At 42.7% G+C, this 23,827-nt stretch overlaps 1 protein-coding gene across 1 annotated transcript in view; it reads left to right on the forward strand.

Moving 5' to 3' along the window:
- The window catches only part of sli (slit guidance ligand), a 332,159-nt gene that overhangs the window by 258,352 nt on the left and 49,980 nt on the right, over window positions 1–23,827 (forward strand). Inside the window, exons 14-18 of the mRNA XM_037426601.2 lie at window positions 10,073–10,144; window positions 12,889–13,052; window positions 14,603–14,753; window positions 15,833–15,907; window positions 20,626–20,697. Of these exons, the coding sequence (XP_037282498.2) occupies window positions 10,073–10,144; window positions 12,889–13,052; window positions 14,603–14,753; window positions 15,833–15,907; window positions 20,626–20,697 (534 nt within the window). The remainder of the gene's footprint in view (window positions 1–10,072; window positions 10,145–12,888; window positions 13,053–14,602; window positions 14,754–15,832; window positions 15,908–20,625; window positions 20,698–23,827) is intronic.

Consider the following 23,827-nt stretch of genomic DNA (forward strand, 5'->3'; position numbering starts at 1 on the left):
TACATTTTAAATGAGGAAATAGATGTACATCCGTGAGCACCTTTAACGCGAACGCTCCGCCGCGTGTCCTGCAGCAGTTTTATTGAAGCTGACATCACGCACGTTTGGGTTCTGTTGCCAAGATGCTAACCATACATGCCGACATACTATACAAGCCTACCGAGGTATTATCTCGGCAAAAGCGTCCAGCACCTCGCGGCTGGCGTCAATCAAACTAGCCCTGGCCTCGCATAGAAGTGTTCGTGTTAAAGGGGCTGATGGCTGTATATTGTATGTACTGCTGTTTCTAGTCTATTACTTTATTGCACTCTTGTATTATGTTCTTGTTGTGTTATTTACTACTCAATTTTGTATAATTTCCCGTTCGCCACTCCCCTCTGCAATGCCCTCGGGCCTTGATGGTACATTAAATAAATAAATAATTAAATAAATAAATAAATAAATAAATAAATAAATAAATAAATAAATAAATAAATAAGAGATGTCTGGGGACCATGCGTGCAGGTTAGCGTCTTCAGAACGCCGCATGCACCCCGCCGTCAACCTCCACTCACCAACGCGCCAGCTACTCACGATGAACGATCCTTCATATATATATATAGCATAACATACGAGTCTTTCCCTTAGTTGCTAGTTGGTGTACGTTCGCAATTGATTTTTAGGCGCAAAAAAAAACCCAATTACAGTGTCTTGTATCCTCTCTTGTGAATGTGTTTTTCGTGCCTTAAAATAAATTACAACTATTTGGCGCAATCCCGTGGCTTTTGTCTGGTTCTGTAGTCAGTTTTTTTTTATTTCAATTACATTCTTTAGCAACTTAGGCCATCAAAAAGCTGCACGTGAGGCGCTTTTCTTAAGCATGTCTTCCCTCTGCCCCTTCTTGAGTTCCTCTAATGAAACCTGTTAACACAGCTGAAGCCAAAGCTTCGAGCAGGGACCGCACTTTGGGTTATTGGTGAGCACTTCGTAGTCATTACTCACGATGCTGCCTGTTGACGCACTATAGAGGACAACATGAACACACTTTCAGCTTTTCTATGTCCTCCAGAAGTTCGGCCGATTGGATGATGGTATCTGCATAGCCGGTCGACTTGGCTAAGCGATGGTGACGGCTGCTAATGGTGACTCCCATGTCTTCTGTCTCGCCATCCTCAACAACGTTCCGCCAGCATTCAGCAAGCAAACAAACGTTTTCTGTGTCTTGAAGTGAACTGACGCCACTCGTTGACGGCATGTCGGAACTTATTTCACTGTCTTCGAGCTCAGTGATCGGAGATAGTCTTTTTTTTTCGCCGATGATATTATGGAAACTACCCCACTTCTATTGGGCAGCTTTCGCTTCTTTATCGCGGGTATTGAAAGGTAAGCGGGTAAATTCGGGAATATCCGTAGAACGCATCCTTCGACGAGGTCCCACTTTCCTCTGGCGATTTGTACCTTCTTACCATTGATGACGTGAGTCTTCAGGATGTCCTCCTCATAAAAGTGTATCTCTCACACATAAGTGATGTGCTGGGCAGTTTCTTATCCGCACGAGGAATAGCGTGGTCCCATGCCTTTTCGCTGTTCAGGTACACGCGGGGCACAAAAGAAATGCCGTGGTAAATGTCTCTCATTTCCTGTAGTCACTCGTACAGCCGGGAACACAACGTGTGGGCTCGATGAAAACACGCAACACATACAAAGCAGAACAAGGCACGCTGAAGCACAAAACTGTTCACGCAGAAAGAAGCCTCCGCGGATAGCGACACACTGCAACATGCACAGCCGACGGAGGTTACGGGAGCGACACCATATGGTGACACGAGCGAGCATGCAGTGAGTGAATCCGGATGCGACAGCAGCGCCACATTTGTCTCTGGTGGTGGCGACGCCGCGCAACATGGCTTAGTTTTGCAACTTACCTTGTTCTAAAAACGCTGCCACCGAGTGGTGCATAGAATCCGGTTTCTCCGCCGCCGCTGGCGAAAGCGCGCGTTGACGACACTAGGAAAACCATCACGTGGGCTAGCTCACGATAAGGGCTAGCTGTGAGGTGAAACACTCGTTCAGGACCAGGAGCGGAAGGGCGCACCAAGGTAGCCCCGAGGAAGCGCCAAGGAAGCCTTCACCGAGGGCTCCTCAGTGAGGACGCTTTCAGAGTGACATAAGGCACTCTGAAACGACTGAAAGACGAATGAAGAGGAAATGCAACAAAAGAAAAAAAGTTGCCGCCCGCATCTTCCCACGGGGGAACTCGCGCAAAGTGGTGGGGGTATCGCGTGAATGTTGCGTAATAGACCTCTATCGGGGTACGTCCCAGCCTGACATCGCCGGTGCACGTGCAAGGCGGTGGTTGGCAAAACACTCCCACCGGTGGCTGAGAGGGGTGCTGCCGCTCGGTGCGTTTTTAAAGACGATAGTCTTTCTTGGGGACCTTCGACGGAAACATTTTGGTGTGTCTGTCTGTACATTTGTCTGTTCGTCCGTCCTAACGATACCTCAAACGGCACAGAACGGCCAACCCCATTCGCAGCGCCCACCAATACTGCTCAAAGCTTAGCGTTCATAGTTGTGCGATTGTCAATTAAAAGCAATTATTGCGCATATCTGATGCGCTATAACAACACTTTGAAGTTTTGTATGTCTGCCGTTATCCTAGAAGAGGCACACACAAGTAACTCTAAGGAATGTAGCGTTTTAGCGCGCTGCGCTGACAGTGCAACGCGATGCTAAAAAAGTGCTGCGTTTTGCTACGACGTCACGGTGGTGGCACCTGCCCGTCGTTTTGCGTTCTACACCTTATGACCTCCGAGACGCGCGCATCTTTCTCCGCGGGCTGCACGCCTTCGTTTTCGAAGGTAACTGCCAGATGGCGCTTGTGTCTAACGTGCCTCGATGCGCTCATTCGCCTTTACTACATGCTCGAGGCACTCTAACGCAGCGTCTCCAGAATACCCTTCACCGATTTTCTTGTGCAGAACATCAAATAAACGTTTTGTTCACTCTCTCCAGACGCAAGACTATCGTCTTTCGACTGCATTGGCGGTGTAACATGCAGATTTGGAACCATTTTTTTATTCTTTTTGAAAACTTAACTTTCATCTTAGAGTTGCAACATTAGCTTGGTATGAGTCAGAGAACATCTAGGTGTGTGGTAAAGTGCGTGATGAAATATCTGCCACGCTGGCTGTTCATCTCGTAGAAGTGAAAACACGTGGCGGCCTGTGCGAGGAACAGCGGCATCGCCTTCGAAAATGTGCAGTGTTGACTGTGGCGTGTAGTGTGCGTTGAAAGGCATCGGCATTATTGGTTCACTTTTATGCCTAGTTCACACTGAAACATCCGCTTTCTACAGCGACCGAAATTCCCCATGCGCCGAAACGCAGCCTCGTTCGCACTGGACCCGCCCCGCGCCGCCGAATATGCCATCTACTACGGGGCGAACGCGGGATGGATGCGCTGTCACCCGGTTGTTGTCGCGGCTCGCAAACACTACTACGCTATCCAGTGGTGTATACTTCGACGATTCTCGTACGCAAGAAGCAAGAAAAGACAGTACTGCTTACTTTGCTGGCAAGTGGCTGTTTTGTAATGCACGAAGGGCAGAAAAACCACCGACGCCAGCGGCGTTGGTGGGTTTGTTTTGCTCTGCAAGACCGCAACAAGCTCGGTCACGCCAACAGCAAGCTCGGTCACCTCTTTCACGAAATACGGAGGCGAAGTAGGCACAGAGTAAGTTAAACTCCCGTTGGTTTCAACATTCAGTTATGCGCACTGCGGCATAACAAGTGAGTAGGGCTTGGCCGCCATTTTTCAAAATTCCTTGACTAGCGCTTCTATTGGTCCGCGGTGACCGATTCGGCGGCAGACGCCGCAAAAATCGGTCCGAGAGCGATCGGCGCGGAGAGGGCCCTTTCGGCGCCGCCGAACCGGATTCGGAGCACTTTCAGCGGCCGGAATGCTCAGTGTGAACGCAGCCTTACGGACTGTGAAACTGGGAACATTGTGCGTGGTGTGTGCAGTGTGAATAACACGGCGCGTCCTGTTTGCGAAAACACTGGTATTCGTTGTGAGCCGGTTAGAGTAACCGGTTGTCGATGGAACTTGCAACATACGCTTCACATGATGAGCATGTTGAAGCGTTGCCGAATCTGCATACACGCTTCACCATGGCCATAACTCGTATTATCGGATACCTTATACGTGTTAATAGAAACAGCGGAGATTGCCCCGCCGCGGTGGTCTAGTGGCTAAGGTACTCGGCTGCTGACCCGCAGGGCGCGGGTTCGAATCCCGGCTGCGGCGGCTGCATTTCCGATGGAGGCGGAAATGTTGTAGGCCCGTGTGCTCAGATTTGGGTGCACGTTAAAGAACCCCAGGTGGTCTAAATTTCCGGAGCCCTCCACTACGGCGTCTCTCATAATCATCTGGTGTTTTTGGGACGTTAAACCCCACATATCAATCATTTTTCCAGAAGCTGTGACTTTAGAACATAGCAATGTAGAAATTTCTGTTGAAGGAATGCAGACACGCAGCTCTGCTATGCAGAAAGATGCCGCCGGCGAAACTGCCGCCGGCGAAAAATGCCGCCGGCGAATTATGAGAGACGCCGTAGTGGAGGGCTCCGGAAATTTCGACCACCTGGGGTTCTTTAACGTGCGCCCAAATCTGAGCACACGGGCCTACAACATTTCCGCCTCCATCGGAAATGCAGCCGCCGCAGCCGGGATTCGAGCCCGCGATTGCGGGTCAGTAGCCGAGTACGTTAGCCACTGACCACCGCGGCGGGGCAAACCGGTGCAGCTAGAAATACTGTATATGGTTCCTTTAGGGAGCATATAGATTAACTCGAGGTGCAGCCAACTTGAAGAGACCCATAGTTGTAGTGAAGCGTACGAAGCACCCGCTTTTTCGTTCTTAGCGTCGCATCGTCATCGCAGTTAGGGTAGTGCAGCGTAATAAGCACTGTGGTCTTTAGAATCACGTATAATCTATGCATATTAGAAATAAAGAAACATATGGCACAATACTTACGTTTCGATGGTTACCTAAAATATGCACATTTTTTTATTGACAATGTTCACAAGCATAAACGCAGCTAGCAAGCAGATCAAGATGGCTGGGTGTTGAGAAGGGGCCTAAACTTTCGCCGGATGCCCGAATCGTGCGATTGACAGACCAACTGACAAACAGACCAAAATTTTTTTGCACTGAAGATTCTTAAGGAAAACTACGTCTTGAAAAAAGACCGCTGCATGCTGCGCGGGGTCGCTGAGAAAAGGAAAGGGGTGGTTGCCTAGGCGAGTCGACTGATAAGCATTTGCACCGGCAGCCGCTTGCCGCCCGAGCACGGCGCAACATGACACGTGCGACAGCCCATTATCAACTGCGCATGAAGTTTCCTGTCGGGAAAAGCGTCGTTGTCGTTGCTACAGCTATCGCGTTTGCTACCTCATTTGTTGATTTAAAAGCTTTACGGCTTTATGACGCGAGTTTTCGCCCTTGCTGTCAGTGCGCGGTCTTATATATGAACTTGGCGGGCTTTTGTCGTTCTTGTTCTCCCGGCCGCGAACGCAAACTTCGTATCACGCGCGCTGCTGTTTGCTCAGTGCGTGACTGCGATCCTTTCGACGCCCGATTTTCATGTCTAGGACAAACTTCCCGCGAATGGCAGGCTAGGCCAAATCAGCGTTGGTTGCGTTTTGGTAGGAATTTAAGTTGTAATCTAAGTTGTCGTTTGATACGGAATCAACGGAAATTTTTGCGGTGGCTGCACTTGAAGGGAACGGACACATATCGTTAATAAAACGAGAGTTGAACGCGCAGCACTCTTATGGTGGTTCGCGATTCGATTGCGATGTCTTGAAGTCGGGTGCGCGCCCGTAAAACCGAACGATCTGTGACTTTCAGCGCGTAAAATTTCGGACGTGATTCAATTGGCATAGTTGCGTATACGCCCCGCCGTGGTGGTCTAGTGGCTAAGGTACTCGGCTGCTGACCCGCAGGTCGCGGGTTCGAATCCCGGCTGCGGCGGCTGCATTGCCGATGGGGGCGGAAATGTTGTAGGCCCGTGTGCTCAGATTTGGGTGCACGTTAAAGAACCCCGGGAGGTCGAAATTTCCGGAGCCCTCCACTACGGCGTCTCTCATAATCATATGGTGGTTTTGGGACGTTAAACCCCACATATCAATCAATCATAGTTGCGTTTACGTCAGATGATTTGATCGTTCGCTTTCATTTCGTTGGCAACGCGGGTCTTTAGACTTTAATTTTTTTTTAGTTTACCACTCAAAATTTATATGTTTGTAGCACCACGTGCGCATCGTATACTTCGATTCTCTGACACGCGAGGCTGCATGCTCAACACGTGTTGAGCAACTGCGACCGTGAAAGGTTGTCAGGGTTTTAGTGTGGATATTCACGACGTACCGTGATGCGTTATAAGCAGTCTATACTTCTAATATGCATGCATGTCATGTATGTCGGGACCTACGTGCCACTCGCATGGTAAGCTCATGGCCATTTCGCTCGCCTAATATGCACCAAAATTAGTGTTGTTTGATGTGATTGTATAACAATCATGTATGACAGGTGGCAACAGAAAAATGACATGTCCTGTTTGTAATGAAACGCTCATGGCGTGCTCGCTATCATTTCATTTGCAATATGTAAAAAATCGTTGTGCCTGCATTTACATAGGTTGGAGACCTAAAGCATTGTTTTGCCTGCCTATTTGTGGCACCTGGAATGCACTTTTTTAATGCCTTAAAATCCAGCTTCTAAGGATGACTTCTGGTACAAAATGCCGGGAATTGAACGTTCATGCCATGAAATATACACTTTAATTGGTACTGCGTCTTGTGACTGTATGACAACGTAAAAATAATTGCATGTTATACATGGCATGATATACATGACACGCTCACAGTGGGTTTGCAGTAATTCCGCCCACTTGATATATGTCAAAATTGGTATTGTGCAACGTGTCTATATGACCAGCATATACACGAGAGGAGTGACATGAAAATATTGACATGCATGTCATGTGTGCCATGAATTACATGTATGTTGCTCCTTGCTGGCTGCTTCACATTACATCGAGCTTTCTACTGCATGGAATCTGTCAGCTTTTTTGTTTTCTTCGCATAGGTACTGGTTGCACATCTTCACTAGAAGTAAGTTATTTGCATTTATGTAAAAAGGCATTTTGCCTGTATTTACAATATGTTGGAGACCTAAATACAATATGTTGGAGGCCTGCCTATTTCTGGCACATAAAATAGTACGTTGATTCATTTTTGTTGTTATTGATATATTATTTTTCACGATGTACTAATTGAAATAACTTGAAAAAGAATGTTTGATCAGCCCTTAGCATATCATGCTTTATAAATATTGGTTGTGTTCTTAAATCCTGTGGGTTACCACTGTATTGCTCAAAGTAGCGTAGTAAATCTTTTTGTAGTACTACGAATGTATTATAGTTGCCTTGTGTTGTCATCCCCCATACTATATTTATGTAGCATGATTTCGAGTAAAACAGAGCATAATACATTGCTTTCATCAGCCTCACAGGGATGAAAGCAGCAGCTCTGTGTAAACATCCCACAGATTTTGTCAATTCCACTGCTAGGCTATCGATATGTGCATTTCAAGATAGGTGCTTTTCAAATATTACACCAAGAAATTTTAGCGTTGCGACTATTTTGGTATACTCCCCTTCAAATGCAATGCTCAACTCAGTATTTATCATTTTATACGCTGCGTAAAATATGTCGTACACAGTTTTTTTTTTCGCTTAACTGCATCCGATTTTCTCATAGCTAGCATGATAAAGATAATAAATAATTGTTATCAAGACATGCATGATAAAGATATAGCATGATAAAGATGATAAATAATTGTTATCAATTATAAATAATTGTGTATCAAGTACCCCGGCTATTGAACATTGTTGAACATCATATAGATTTTCATGCACCCCGCTTTAAAAAATTTATAAAGAACTTTCTGTTATATTCCACAATAACTTATGAATAAAATATATCTGTCTAATTTTCTACGTGTACCGCATATACAGTTTGTGCTACAATTGGAAAGTTCACAATTTAATGCGTATAGGTATATATTCTTGGAGTGTCTGTATGATATGTTTGTTTTCATGAAGAGTTTTCATGTATGATGTCTATCTGTAATGCTTTATTTGTAGTGACAATTATGTACATGCATGTTTTGATTTTTCTGGTTGCTCTATTGTTTGTATACTCGCATCGCATGCAAACATGTACACGCATGCCGAATGCGCATGGGAGTAGGAGCCTCTGTCAGGCAATACGGCCTTTAGCTCTTACTCCTCTTTCTGTATCAGAAAGAAATAAACTTCAATGCAAATGCAAAAGGCAATACCTTTTGGCTCGAGTGGTTTTAGCTCTTTCCATTCAAAGAATATGGTTGTGTTGTTTGCAAACATAATTATTTCAGGGGAATCACGTCTTTTTACTAGATCATTTGCAATAAGCAAGAAAAAAATAGGGCCTAGAATTGACCCCTGCAGGACACCTTGCATTGTCATTAGTTTGGAAGAAGTAATGTTATTTGCCTTGACTACTTGAAAATGATTTTTCAAGTAACTGTCGACCAGGTTTAACTCCGTACCACATATGCCATACCTGGACAGTTTGTTAAGCAGTATGTCATGATGGATGCTGTGGAATGCCTTTTTGAAATCCAAAAACAAAGGAAAAATATATTTTTTGTTCTCAATAGATGTTATTGTTTTATCTTTTGTAAATGTGAATGCCTGCTCAGTTGATTTGTTCTTTTGTTGATGAGAGAGTGTAATTACAATAGTATGACAAGCTAACAATAAACAAAGGCAAGCCACTTGGGTGTATTATATCATTATACATATAACAGAGAGAATACATTGGCTAGTATTCCGGTTGCACATAAGGTATTCTTTGAAATGCCATTGCTAGAGCTCGCAGTTCACGTGATCTCTCTGCCCAATCAAGTGTAAATGCACATTAGCGGTGGATTTGTGGCACCATGTTATCTCACGAGCCAATCACATGCATTCCCGCACTTATGGCCTCCTCACTGCCTCACGGTTTTCACGCCATAGAACTGCCATGAATAATTTCGTTGATGTGCATCCTAACTTGCATCCACCATCTTAACTCTCAAGCATATAGTATAACATGGTCAAGAATCAATGGTGTTCTTAAGCAGCCTGTAAGAGTCCAATCATTATACTGTCAGTTTCATTTCGGTGCACTGAAAACCAGCATGATAGCTGCCTGACCAATGTCTTTTGAAAAGTTGAATCCCCCTTCCCTGTTCAACTCTGTCATTCCAACAGTATATACTGTAGTGAGCGTGAAGTGGAAACGCTTAGTGGAGTCTTGGATTCTTGGCTGTCCCTATGTGAGACTAGCCAGGAGGTGCGGGCTCTCGCCTGCGGCTACTCTTTGGACCTAAATAAAATAAGGTCCAGTGGGTCTCAGCCTTAAAGAATACCACTTTGGCTGTAACCAGATCTTGTGTGTGCAAGCAAGCGTGCCTGTATGTGGGTGTGTTTTCCTTTTCATTTCTATTTCTTTCTTCACGTTCCTGTCTCATTCAATTACATGCTTGGGGATCATCTGCAACTTTTTTTTCTGTAATTTTAGTTCAAAGTATTGAAACAATACATTCAATTGAACTTGCGCTTGAACTATTTATTAAAATTCTCTTTATACCGAAAATCTCAAGAAATATTTGTTGATGAAGAGAGCCTGTAGAAACTCAATAAAATGACTGTATATATATATATATATATATATATATATATATATTTATGTTTACATCTAAGGCTTATGCTTAGGTCATTTTTAAATAAATCTAGTTGTGTGTTGCTAAACACTTCATGACATGTGAAAGCGAATGAGAAGTTAGTTACTGGACTGAATGGTTGTTTTATGTGTTGCTGTTGATTTGCCATCTCTCTATTGTATATTGTTTTTAGCAGTGTCACGTTGGGTTTAGTAGAAACAAAACAGTGTGGCAGCATTTTTGTAACATATGGAAAATTAATTCTTGCACATTTCAGGTCCCTTTATGACAACAGCATCCAGTCTCTGGCCAATGGGTCATTCGCTCCTCTGAATAACATTCAAACACTGTAAGTACTGACACCACTTTCTGTTGAAATTGCAGGAAAACTTGTTCATGTGAGGGAGGTTGTGTTGCGTTACTACCAATTTAGAAGACACTTTGTGCATACGGGATAGAGCATACATGCTAAATAAACTTTTGCAACTTATTTTAACATTCAATAATCCACTTCTTTTGGCTAGTTGGTACAAGCTTGATATATGTTGTAGAATATTGCACTGCATAGCTGTAATAGGGGGGACACTCACGAAGGCACAGAAAAAACACACACAGCCAGAACAGCTATTGCACCCACCTGTTCTGATTGTGTGTGTGCATTTTTTCTTCGCCTTCATGAGTGTCCTTCCTGTTACAGCTATACAGCACAATATTCCGCAACATATATCACATTTGATTGCCCTTCACTTGAAAGAACAACGAATTCAAAATCACTCAGGGGGTGATTCATGAAATCACTCATATCTTCTTCAAACAACCTGGTCAATATTATTGTATAGTCCCTCACTGCAGCTTGCCTCATAATGCCTGCACTTTGACATTGAACAACGTTGAGCATGACCTGTTGTACTACTGGCCTGCCTAGCTGGCAGTGTTCTTCAAAACTACGTACCTTGACTCCTATACCAGGCTTCGCCGCTAAGGGGGCACTTGAGTTACCTCACCCGAGGTCTGTGGAAAGGTGTAATGGTTTCAGGGACTTAGTGGTTGGCATGAGGTCATAGGGGCAGTCAGGAATGGATGTGAATCAAAGAACTGTGGGGCACCTCGTGCTGAGCGTTCACGGGAAGGTGACAAATGAGGCTGTAAAGGGCGATATGGTACGGGCAAGTTTTAGGCCGAGAGAAGCTCAAAGCAAAATAAGGTTTAAAAAATGTTAAAGATAGTGAAAGAGAATAAGATGGGCAGGGAAGGTGTTCAATTATTTGTGTAGAAATTTCATTGACATGTAGTGTAGAAAAAGAACGGGGAGGCTCACTGGTAAATATATACGGCTGTGAGCAATATGGAAACAAACAGCGTTGAGCGAAAAATCCGAGAGGCAGAGTTGATTTACAGGATGGCAGTGATGGAGAAAGAACCAGTTCTGAGCAACTACCAAAAAAGCAGAAATGATGTTAGGAGAAAGGCATTTTTTTCATTCAAAGGGAAGCGAAGTACTCTTTGAAGTGAGATTGGGTTGTCTTAAGACAACCCAATCTCACTATGAAAAATTATAAAGAAAAATTTAGTAAAGCAGAAGGACAATGCACATGCTGTGATGATGATAACGAAATGACAAAGCAGTTCTGATAGAATGTAGAGATATCCACCCCGGTGTATGTTTGGATACGGGCCTACATGAATTAAGCCTTAGTTTTTAGGGACAATTCAAAGCTGAATGAGCCAGCAATAAAAATTATGCACAGTTAGAGTATTGGTGTCAGAAAACTAGAGAGAAAGCACAAAATTAATTAGTGGGAAAAGTAAGCTTGGACATTCCGCCATAATGGGCAGAATGCTGGGCTTTGAACTAGTGCGATGCTTTCGATGGTGAGAATTTTCATCTGGCACTGTAGATACCATTTGTGATTCTTTTCACAGATGTATCAATTGTCAAAAAATGCATGCATGGTGCTCACTTCTTTTTTTTTGTCTGTTAAGCAAGTCAAAATGGCCTAGAGCTGATCAACACAACAATGAAACATTACCAAACAAAAGCAAATGTAGGAATGCGTCTCTAGTTAGTTTACAATGCGTACGTATATTTTTATAATCTATGTATGGACACAGTTGCATGTCTGCAATAAACAGCTAATTACAGTAGCGAACCTTTTACGAAAATCAGCTTGATCCTTCTCTTAAGCACACTTGTTACTGGTAACTACAGTGCCATATTTTGCTTATTTTACTATATCGCTGGGCTTTTGCTGAGTTTTTCTTCATTTTGCACAGTGCATACCCATGCAAATATCTTGACTCGGGGTGAGCAGACAACCGCAGAGGTGCTGCTTGTTTGGGGTAACCAGTAGCGCCAAAGTTGGGATGAAACAGCCCTTGATGTCAGAAAAAGCCAGCATATGCGTGCTGATTTTCTATTCACTGGGCAGGTCAGGAGTATAGTGGTCATGCTCTGGAGATGTGCACCATGTCGGTATTGACCGCAAAGTTAATATATTTACTCTTGTGGAAAAGTTGGGTAAAATGCTGACCACAAGTGTGCCAACATCTTGGTACATCATCATTGATGCCATTATGTTACTTTAAAGGTGCCCTACAACTCTTTTTTTACTGTGGTGAGAAACCAAACTGGTAGTCGAGGCTTCTGAGGATACGTGAGGCAAACATTGACACCATTTTTGGTGCACTAGGCCAGTACAGGTTAGTGTCCCTGCATGTGCAGCGACATATGAGGTAAGGGGCATGTGGAAGTCATGTAGAGGCAATGGCCAATGTCGATGTGCTAGCTCAAGCACACACACACACACACACACACACACACACACACACACACACACGCACACACACACACGCACACGCACACACACACACACGCACACGCACACGCACACATATATATATATATATATGCTGGAAACGTCAGATTAAATAGACAAGCCTGTTTGTTTAGCTGGAAGAATGCAAAGGCACAAGCTATGAAAGGACGAATTAGGGATTTGTATAGTTTACTACATAATAAATCTGCTCAACGGGCTGCTGTCTTTGAGTTTATAGATGATCGTTCTCATTTTCCCCATGCTGCCCTCTTGTCAGGCATTTGGCACGCAACCCATTTATCTGTGACTGTAACCTTCGCTGGCTGGCACTGTACCTGCACCAGCACCCAGTGGAGACGAGTGGAGCACGCTGTGAGGGACCAAAGCGAATGCACCGCCGTCGCCTCTCCATCTTGGGCGACACAAAGTTCAAGTGCAAAGGTATCTCCGCAATTTATCATAACACAAAATGTGTGAGGAAAGCAGGACTGCAAAGTGTTTTCAATTGCCTTTGAGCTTACTTGTCGTCAATGTGATTTTCTTCTCAAGCTTGCATTGTATGCAACAAACACATTCCAGCTTTTCGAAAAACGTTATACATGTTCAGTATGACATAATATGGATGAATGCAAAGGAAGAAGATCGCGCAAGCGAACATACTTACTGCTTATTCTTCGTACTTGCCTTAGCTATCCTGTCGTACAACTTGCACCCACTTGACAGGAGCATTCTGGCTTGTGTTTATGGCCTTTCATTCTAAGCCATCAAGCATGCTAAGCCATCAACTCTGGGTAGATCGCTTGGAGTGAAATTCAGCACTACCTTACCTTACCCCTCACTTTCGCATATCCTTTTGTACTGCACAGTTGTATTACAGGTACAGTAAAGTCTATATAACTCGTTGTACATACAGGTTGCTAAAGACTTTAGAGAGACTGCATGAGGTCCCCTTCAGTCTCTGACTATGGGATCTCTTTCTGTATATCATGCACATGTATTCTTCTTCATTTAGCACAATAAAATCTTCTGTTCTGCCGTTCTTATCAAGCAGTCATGCATATGAGGTTAAAACTAAGGACATTAAGTTTTGATGTCTATATCCGTAGCTCAGCCAAGATAATTTTCTTGAGGGGTATGGTGACACGCATGAGTTTTGAAATATGCAAGTTCAGCAATGTATCAGTGTCAGAGTTCTTATTTTCCAAGTGTCATGTTAAAAGGCCCTCTCTTTGTCTGTTGTACTACATGTTACATTCATTGAAATGTATAAATTACATTTTTAGTGTTGTATTAGGCATTATATTCAATTTATAAAGGAAAGTTCAAAGCTGTAATAAAGACCTGCTATGGCAGGCATATATGTAAGCATTATTTCAGTCATGACTTTTGGCATGGATGGCATCTGATGGTGGCAGGACAATCAGTCCTAAATGATAATGGTGATGATAGTATGTTTTGAAGATTTCAAGCCCTGTGGTACAATACTTTTTGTGGTCTAATGACAATATTTTTCAGGCATTCATACTTTATTTGTATATTTATTTATTAATTAGTTTATTTATATGAGAATGTTGGTGTGTATGTTTAGTACAGCCAAAGCATGTGGGACGAATGCAGAACCGATTAGCACGATTATGTTTTTCTGAAATAGCTGAGTACGCTGCTTCACAGTATGGTCGTGAATATCTGGGCTCTTTTTGTGTGTGTGATCAATTAAAACAGGTAATTTTGGATGCTGTGAAAATGCTTCATGCTACTTTTTGTCACTTGGAGGCTTTAGGTTTTCATTTAACAAAGGTGTAATGCATAACTGACCCATTTTTAGTGTGGTTTTGGTGATTGGCAATTTGCACCTAAGGGAGGAAGTCTTCCACATGTATATTTTTGATATCCTCTATTTGAGCTCAGGGGTCGTCATTGTGTGGAAAGCTGGTGGCATCATGCTTTGGGCAAGTGCACTACAACAAAGACAGACACAAGCTGATTTGCAGGTTCGGAAGAGCACAGGACACGCTTGGCGGGTGACTGCGTTGTGGACCGCGACTGTCCAGAGCAGTGTGTCTGTGAGGGCACTATCGTTGACTGCTCGCGCAAAGGGCTTCGTGAGATTCCTACAGACCTGCCCACCTTTACTACAGAACTGTGAGCAGTGCCACCCAATTTTCTCACATTTCAGAATGAATATAGAAAAGCTTTCAGGAATGCTTTCATGAGAAGCACAGAAATTATACTTTCACAAAATTTAATAATTTAGACTGCCTGAAAACTTGTATATCTATTAGTTTCTTTCAGGTTTCCCGGATGTGGAGTTTTCAGTTTATTCAATTATTCAATCTTGCTTTGCTATCTCCTTCTGTTAAATTAAGATGTTGAAGTGAATGCCCTGTAAAAGCAGTGATCTCAGAAATAGCAAGTTGTTGGGCCAGTTCATTTAGCATCTTGTGAAGAGGAGTTCAAAAGCAATTCAGAACAAAGTGGCTTAGACAGGGTAGGCATTCACTTCTTATTATAGAAACATTTAGAGCACATGAATATTATCATGCCATGATAACAAAAGCTAATGTAGTGAAGCTTGGGGGGAAATTGGGGGTGACACTTAATACTTTAGCTACTAAGAAAAATTCTTTAATTCTTTAGTGTCTTTCTTGTCCTGTCTACTTTCTTCCGAATTGTTTTTACATTTCCTTCATAATAAGTGAACTTGGGTCTTTCGCTTAAGTTGCTTCCTTGACATAGAAGGGGCTGTAGCCCTCTGTTTGGCTTCAGTAACTTCTGCCTATGCCAGCTTGGACTGTTAACACCTGGCATTAAGTGTGAACCACTTTCACACCTTGAGAAGATAGTGCTTTTGCCACTATCCCTTCCTATTTGTTTTTTGTTATCTGTTGTTGAATAAGTGTAAGATCCAGTTTAAGATTGGTTTCACTGCGGCTACTGGCACATAAGAACAAGTGTGATGCCTTATGTACTGCATAGAAGAATTGATTCACTTGTCCCTTTAGCTTGCACCTGTAGTTGTAATAATGTTGCATGAGTAGATTGCTAATGATTTTATAAATGTAGTGCTCCTTCAAACAATTTCTGATAATCTCTAGGGTTCAATCTATTCCACAAATGAGTTTGAGTTACTGCATTTGTCACCTTGAGAAGAACTGCATAATTCATTCCTAACCTAACTGGCTGTCATGGTGGTCACAGTAATGAGTCACTTTTTCTTTCAGGAGGCTCAATGACAACCACATTGTGAAGGTCCGCAATAGTGGCATTTTCAAGAAACTGCCCAATTTGAACAAACTGCAAGTATTATCTTGTGTCTCAGGAGCAACATTCAGTACAATTTGTATCTATTGACAGATTGAAATATGGTACACTTTCAAGTAAATGAAAATACCTTTTACGAAACTGCTGCTTAAATAGAATAGCAGACGCCAATATGATTTCTTTTGTTCATGAATACAGCCCCCCTTCTCATCTCACGGTAAATAAAAATCCTGTTTATTGGAACACATTTTTTGTTGTCCCTTCAGGTTCTGTTTAACGATCGTAGTTTGTCAGAAATTCTTTATAGTAATAGCTGTGCAAATTATGCATTTTTATTTTCACTGGGTGGTGCAAAGTGTAATGCTTAGTAATGTGGCCTTGAGAGAGCGATACACTACAGCCGGGTAGTTGAGAAAACAACATTACTTCTATTATCAAGGCACATGCACACAAGCCTGCTCCAATGAGCAAAGGCAGATTTATTTTGTAAGCCACATGATTGGTGACCCTTCCAACACAGAACACTGCTAAGTTTCTTTAGTTGAGGTGGCAATCAGTACTTTGTTTCGAACAAATTAGAATGTGGCAGGTCATCAATCATTTGCTAGCGCCTACTCACAGTGGCTTAAAAGAATGGATATATTTTAAGTATTTCGAGGGGCAGTGCAATGCTGTTGATTCATTTGTGTGCATGTACAGTCGAATCTCAGGGCAATGAAATTGACGGGGTGTGCGAAAAGGTTCGTTGTTGCAGAATTTCGTTGCATCGAAATTTCATCTATACACCGCAAAATTCAGGAAGATGCGATGATTATGACTCGTCCTTTGGTCCCAGCAAGCACATGCACTGCACTCTAGCTAACTCAGACTTACTTGGCCGCACACCAAGTGAACAAACTTTGTCAATCATGCATAACAGGCAGAAAATAGTATATAGAAACTTTGTAGGTAAACTCGGATGCGGGTTATTTAGTTTCTTGGCACACCTTCACAGTAATAGACACATAGGTATCTTTTTGTTCTTTCTACTGCGGTTTATGGTTGGTGGTACCGATCATAGGAGGGGTGGAATATACATGACATTATATGATATAATATAGAATATAATATAGTTAAAATTTAGAATATTCTACCTAAAAGCATGCCAAAGCCCTTCCAAAGGCCAACTGAAAGTGAAGTTTCAAAGCTCCGTGCTATGAGGAATGACAGCTGGGAAAGCTATAATGCTTCGTGTCGTTTTATCCCTTTACAGCCTTTAATCATGGGCTATGTTAGTTACATGCCTTTGAAGCGTATTCGCTATTAATGATTGCGATGGTAGCGACAGCGAGAGAACTGCAGTTTGCCGCAGCCGCTGCGCAAAAAAGCGCAGCGGCTTTGGCAAACTGTATTTCTGTTTAAAATGTGTGTGCATGCCTTCAGAACTGCGTCGTTACTATCTGTGATCGTGTCTGCCGCATATACTGTGCAAGCAGCACTGCTTTGAGTAGGTGCACATTGGATGCGTGTGTTTTTTCGTGCTGCCCATGTGTGTGCTTTCATAACGCCATAGTAGTGACAGCGAGCAGTAGTTTTGTTTTCAGGGCTATGGTAAAAACATGGCGGCAGTTCTTGAATGATTCTACAGCGAAGCACTTGTGGATCGAACCACCAGCAGTATCATGGCAGGCATATAGACGATTGGTCGCTGAGCATCGCAATAATTAAAAATTTACCGGGATATGCGCATCATGGTTGCATAGAGTGTGTCTGTGATGAGGACACGTAAGGGTATTGTGACTTGGCCACAGAGCTCTGGAAGTCACGAGCCAACAAGACATTGTCGAGTTACTCACGAAATTTTGCAGTAATTCAGACAAGTTTGTTTTCCTTATGTGGTAGCACTTGCGTAAACTTCGTTAAAGTGGAAGTATCCAGGAAAAGTATTTGTTGTGATGAGACATTTTTTGCATTGTGTTTGAAGGGCTGCGGCCGGGGACTCAAAAATTATTTGTTGTGCAAGCAATTTCATTGTAGTAGACTTCGTTATAGGGGGATTTGACTGTACGTAAATTCTCTGTGAACTCTGCTTTTCTGAGGAAGTGCTTCTATATACGTAGTGCCTCATCATAAGCTGTTGCCATGTTTTCCAGCCATCACTTGATAAGCAGTGCAAGGTAGATTAATTGGAGACACAGGTGGAACCTTTCCCTTCTAGCATTTCATTATATCTCTGTGAGTTTAGCCCAGCTGAAACACTGACCACATCTGCATGCTTTTTGACTCACAGCTGGCATGGAGATAGAGCAGGCAATGCTATTCCTTCTCAAGGAAAGGAAAGAAAAAGAAGTTGGTATAAATAAGTAGGGCATCTGATTTTCATGTTCATAAAATGTTGCTGGTTCTTGCGCCTGTCATACTTGCGTTGCCAGTAATGTAAACTTGACGTCAAACAGTATCGAAAAAACTTGCAGGCTCCCCTATGCAATCGCCTGCAACAACTCAAAGGCTTGTTTGTATTCTCAGTCAATGTATTCAGCTGTTCCTCCAACATTTTCTTAAGAGGGCAGACTGGTCTTTGAGACCAAAAAGTGACAAAAATATTCTTTTTTTAGAATTGACATATTTGGTTTCTGCAAGTATTTTTCTATCTCTGTGCAAATTTTCACACACCAGGAAGTGGTAATTTTTTTGTAATGTCATTCTAACTGTCCAGATTTTTGGTACCGTTAACATGCAGAACCTGCAAAAAAATGGGAAACCGACTTTGAGGCTTCTTTACAATTGGCCGGTACCTGTGTAAGAAGCTTTATGAGGATTGCAAAATATGGGCACCATGATTGTTGCTTTTTGAGGAAGCTGTGCGCTTTTAGTTTTTTTGTCATTTTTCTCAAAAAATAAATTTATGACTGTTCTATTTTGAGGCCTCAATATCTCTGCAGCTAGGGAAGGTACAACAATAATTCTTTTTGCAATAGAAGCCTTTTTGTGTGTAGAATGCAACTATGGGAGCAGAATTTAGAGCACAAGCATTTAATTAATTACTCATCAAAATTGTAAACAATTCCAACTGCTTTTGAAAATAGTTTATTTTACTGTAAAATAACCAAGAAGGCCTTAAAAATAAAGAAAAAACTCTTGCATAATTTCACTCTATAGTCATTAGTCTATGTTGGCATATTCTAAATATCACTTTTGATTAAGCACCTTTTTTTATTTATGACAGTCTTAAACAATAGGGGGTGAACTTAAGTTAGCTCAGGAACAAGATGAGTTACAGGAAAACTAATTAAATATTTGAAATCAGGTAAAAAAACTGCATAATCCTGTGCAGTTTGATCAAGATCACTGAAAAAATAAACAAAAAATGTTTAGGACCAGTCTGCCCCCTTAAAGCTTTCCACAACTCACTTGTTTTTCCACTGCCTCCATGATCAGCCAACCTTTGACCAAGTGACGATATTATGTGATGAAGTCACCAATTTGGATGATCTTTGTCATGATAATGCCATCACATCATGTAATGACAATATTATGCATCACTCATATTGTTGGCACCAAAGCCACTGGTCAGTTTTTGCGTTTTATGAGGTAGGCTTTTGGATTAATATTAACAGTACAGAATAATTTGACATTAAAGAGCCCCTGTTTGGCGGTGGCCTCCTCCTTCGCAAAACTTGCACCTAAGGTGCAAAAGTGTCAAATAGGCAGCTTTGAGTGTCAAATAGGCAATTAGTGTGTGTCAACGTGAAGCACGAAGGACAATGTTCGCTATTGAAACAGGGGATAGATGATAAAAACTCACTTTACGGTTATGTACACGACAGCTGTGGAGAAAGAAAACTCCACCTTCATTGTTGATTCAACGGTGCACTAGGGAAATGGGGGATATGCCCAAAAAGGGGTTGAGGGGTTCAGTGCCACTTTCTCTTGAAAGTGGAAAGGCAAGTGTCCTCCTTGCCCTTTCTTCCACCTTCTCCAGTAAATATGCCTCTGGAGGGGTGAGTGTGTCTTCGCATGCGAAGCCACAGTTGGTCAGGACTACACTGCTTCAGAGCACATACGTGCACTCCATGCCAGCCATACTTCATCTTTCAATTAGTCAATGCACGACCTTCAAACACAGCACCAAAATGACTGGCAGCCTCTGTTTTTGGGTTGCCATCTGACTGTGCCACCACCACTTAAAGAGAAGCGTCTTGTTTGTAACATCTAATGTTGTGCTTTGCTAGATCTACGTTTTGTATGGGTTCTGTAAAGAGAGCCATAATTATTTGAGAAATGGAACAAAGTAACTTGGAGTTTTTTTATTAATATTAGATAGGCTTTTTGCATGATAATTATAGAGCTGGCAGACCCCTAAAAAAGCAAGAAAATTAAAATCAAACTGTAGGTTTCATGTGAGTACTACTTGTTTAGGCTCATATGCAAACTGACATTCTTAGACAGCCTGACAGTGTTGGACTTTCATGACTTTGGTAGCATGACAAGGGTGGACTTCTTGCCATGTTGTTGAGACATATTCTTGCAGTAATCAGCGCAGGAATGCAGAAAATTTCAACGACGGGGACAATAAGAGACAGACAAGTGCTTGTGCATGTCCCATCTTGTCCCCATGTTTGTAAGTTTCCGCATTTAACACAGTAAGAATATGACAACATGGTTAACTTAGCAAGATATATGGTGGTCATACCTCTTTAATGCAAATTCTTTGGCACATGTACATAGGTATTTGACTAAAAGTTTCGCTTTTATTTTTTTATTTTTTATGCAGTGACTTGCGCAACAATGCCATCTCTGAAATTGAAGACAATGCGTTTCTCGGTGGTGAACAACTGGTAGACTTGTAAGTTCAGTTCAATTTCTGCAATGTGCTGTATCAAATGTATGTCATGTGCATTCTTTTAAGAAGGCTGTTCTATGCATGATGCAGAGCGAACTAATGTGCCACTTTTAAGTGAGTAGCACTTTAGGGGCTCGGCTTGTCGGGAGATCTTGTGCGGCATGACGAAACTCACAATCAGGTCTAAAACAAGGCTAGCAATACTCAGTATTGGTTAAATAAATGAGCAAGGTAAAAAGTGATATAACTATAATCATCAATAAATTAATGGCAATAATTTGCTTAAAATTGCTAAAAATGCTTGGGAATCATGGGGATGACACCTGAGCCACGCACGAGGGTGTCACCGCTTCGTCGAGCGAGTGAATGTTCTTCCGACTAGCGCTTCGCTGACACTTCATCGCTACATCTGAAGGGGGAAGCAAAATGACAGAACTCGCTGCAGACAACGCATATTTCAGCTGCTGTAACAAGCAAGAACTTCATAAAGTGTAGCAAAAAGTATTGAGGGTGTCGCACACAGAGTTTGCGGATCTCTTCAACAAAATTCTACTCATGTTTGGGAAACTGGATATGCTTACCCAAAACACTGCCGCCATCGCAGTTTGGTAAATGGGGCAATGGTAACTCTAGGAACCAGGATCTCTGGGGGCCCGTGCTATGCACTTCCTCAGGTTTCACACTAGTGTAACTGCATTTAGTGGAGGACTTAAAGCTGCCCTGATTGCTACACAAGTTTTTTTTATATGAGCTTCCATTTGGCACACAAGGGAGAAACCAGTTCTTGGTGGCACAAGCTACAGCACTGACCAAGTTTGCTCTCACTCAAGTAGTGGTCCGGATTGTGGCCACTTCAAGCTCTGGTAAAAGGCCATAGTCCTTTGATACTTTCTATTAGTCACGAAACGTCGGGCCAAGTTTGGTATAGGGACAAAATTTCCCACCAGGGGTGCCACTGCAGACAAGGGGGCTTTTATCTCAGCCACTTAAGAGGGATGTTTTTGGTTTGTTATAAGGTTTCCGTGGGGGGGGGTTCATATTTTGGTCTTTCATTGCTTATAAGCAGTGTGCTTTCATGCAGTGGCCATAAACGTCTGTTCGGTTGTGGCACTTCGCTCGTGGCGAAATCGGTGTGCAGCTTTGTGCTGTACGATGATTTAGAAAACATTTTCAGGCCATGCTTCTTTGACAATTTTAATTTCTTCGAGGCTCTAGCCGAGATCAGTGGCAGAAACGAAACTAACGCTGCCAGTACGTAGCCGTACGTATAATCGGAGATGGGCGTTTGTCAGGCCTTTTCTCCGAGAAACGTACTGATGCGCGCAAATTACATGATGATGCTTTTTCGTGATGATGTATCTATGCTTTGAAAAAATGCTCAGTCTGAGCTCTTCAGAATATATATAAATGAGTTAAAAGCCCCTTTGAGTATGTTACGCCATGGCACGAACGCTCGGCTTAGGAAATATGATTGGAAGGAAAAAAAATTGTAGATTGCCTGTGTGTCGCTGGGTTCTCTGTCTCGGGCAGACTGCATGTACAAAGCTATGAAGCGAATATGACAAGAATATTATAAATAGTATCTGCACACAAGCAAAAACCCGGATATTAGTAGCTAAGGTGTGCTGCGAAACATGCCTTGTTACAGTGCTCACATTTTGAAGGTGATGAAGTGCAAAAACACATGTACTAAGGTTTGAAAAGCTACATGTGATAGTTTTTCTATTTTTCCTTTTTTGTGAAGTGCCCAAGGGCCCTCGCACACTGAAAAGTGCCAAGTGATTACTTAATGTACTTTCCTAGCTATGCTATACAACAAACCCTTTCAGTTGGACAAAAGTCAAACAAGTGTGTCTAAAGTGGCAGGTTGATCTAGGAAGTATTGAAACCTTTTAGCACCTTAATAAAAACCAGAAGGCTTCATATATTTCAATTGTAAATAACTCATTTCAACCTGTAAGAATTTTATTTTCAAAACAGACGGAAAAAGGCATATGCAGGTACAGAAGTATAAATAAATAGATATGATTACAAGCTGACGAAATTCATCACAAACAGCAAATAATTTTTCCCAGTGGAATCATCTGATTACTCCTGAAGAAGCTTGATCGGCTGCCTGCATGGCAAGCGCCAAGAAGCCGACTCCGACAAGCATTCCATCAGGCCATCAAACAATTGAGGAATTGTGTCTGCCCTCAGCTTTGCTCTTTCACATGGCAACTTGACACACTTGTTTTCACGAGTTATGCACTTCTTATCAAAATGCCTTTGGTATATGTGAACGTTCGGTGAGCTAAACCAGAATGTACCCAGTTCTTGACATGGTATTGCCCGTTTTCACCTCTCTCATTTTTGGTGTCAGTGGGAAATGCAAACAACTCTTTTTGACAGTTTCTCTGCAGCCAGAGTTTGTCTTGGCATGGTTTGTCAAGCTGCTGCTAAATAATCGTTGCGTTCAGAAAGGGTAAAAGGCACACAGCTCTGCGCACTTGCAATAAAACACGACAATAACTGACTAGAACCAACACATCACACCATCACCTCACTGGCTTTGACGAGGGCCTCTGTGGGGACACAATTCGCGCATAATTTTGCACAGCCTTCACTTTGCGATGAGGCAGCCCGGCATGACACGATGGCACACTGCACTGTATTTGTATATGCCGCAGCACCACCGCAGTGTCAGCCATGGCCTACATCACCAGCGGTGGCTACAAAACCAGGCCGCCAAGCTTGGAAGCACACCATTTTGTTCAACTACCTCTGTCGAGCAAAGCATCAGAATACTTTCTTTATGCTTCTACTGTAGTTGAATAAATGTTCGTTACATTGTTATGTTCATATGCGTCCTTATGTTGACTCGGCATCCCACATCTGCTGATCCAGAAACCAAACAAATCGCACCTCCGTGACTGACTCGGAAGCCCTTACGACTGTGTGCCAGCAAGTGCAACTTGAATAGCAACTGCAGGCCCGGCAACAGGTGCTTCAGGACAAGCGTGTGCCCACTAAACTGCATTTGCTCAATGACTTTGCACCACCTCGCTCGGCCACATCCCCCAAAGCATTTTTCTGGCAGTCACTGTCAACACAGGCCCCGCTGCTGCCATGGCTGATGCCGACCTGGACGCCA

Source organism: Rhipicephalus microplus, chromosome X, assembly GCF_043290135.1.
Source record: "Rhipicephalus microplus isolate Deutch F79 chromosome X, USDA_Rmic, whole genome shotgun sequence".
Taxonomy (NCBI): Eukaryota; Metazoa; Arthropoda; class Arachnida; order Ixodida; family Ixodidae; genus Rhipicephalus; species Rhipicephalus microplus.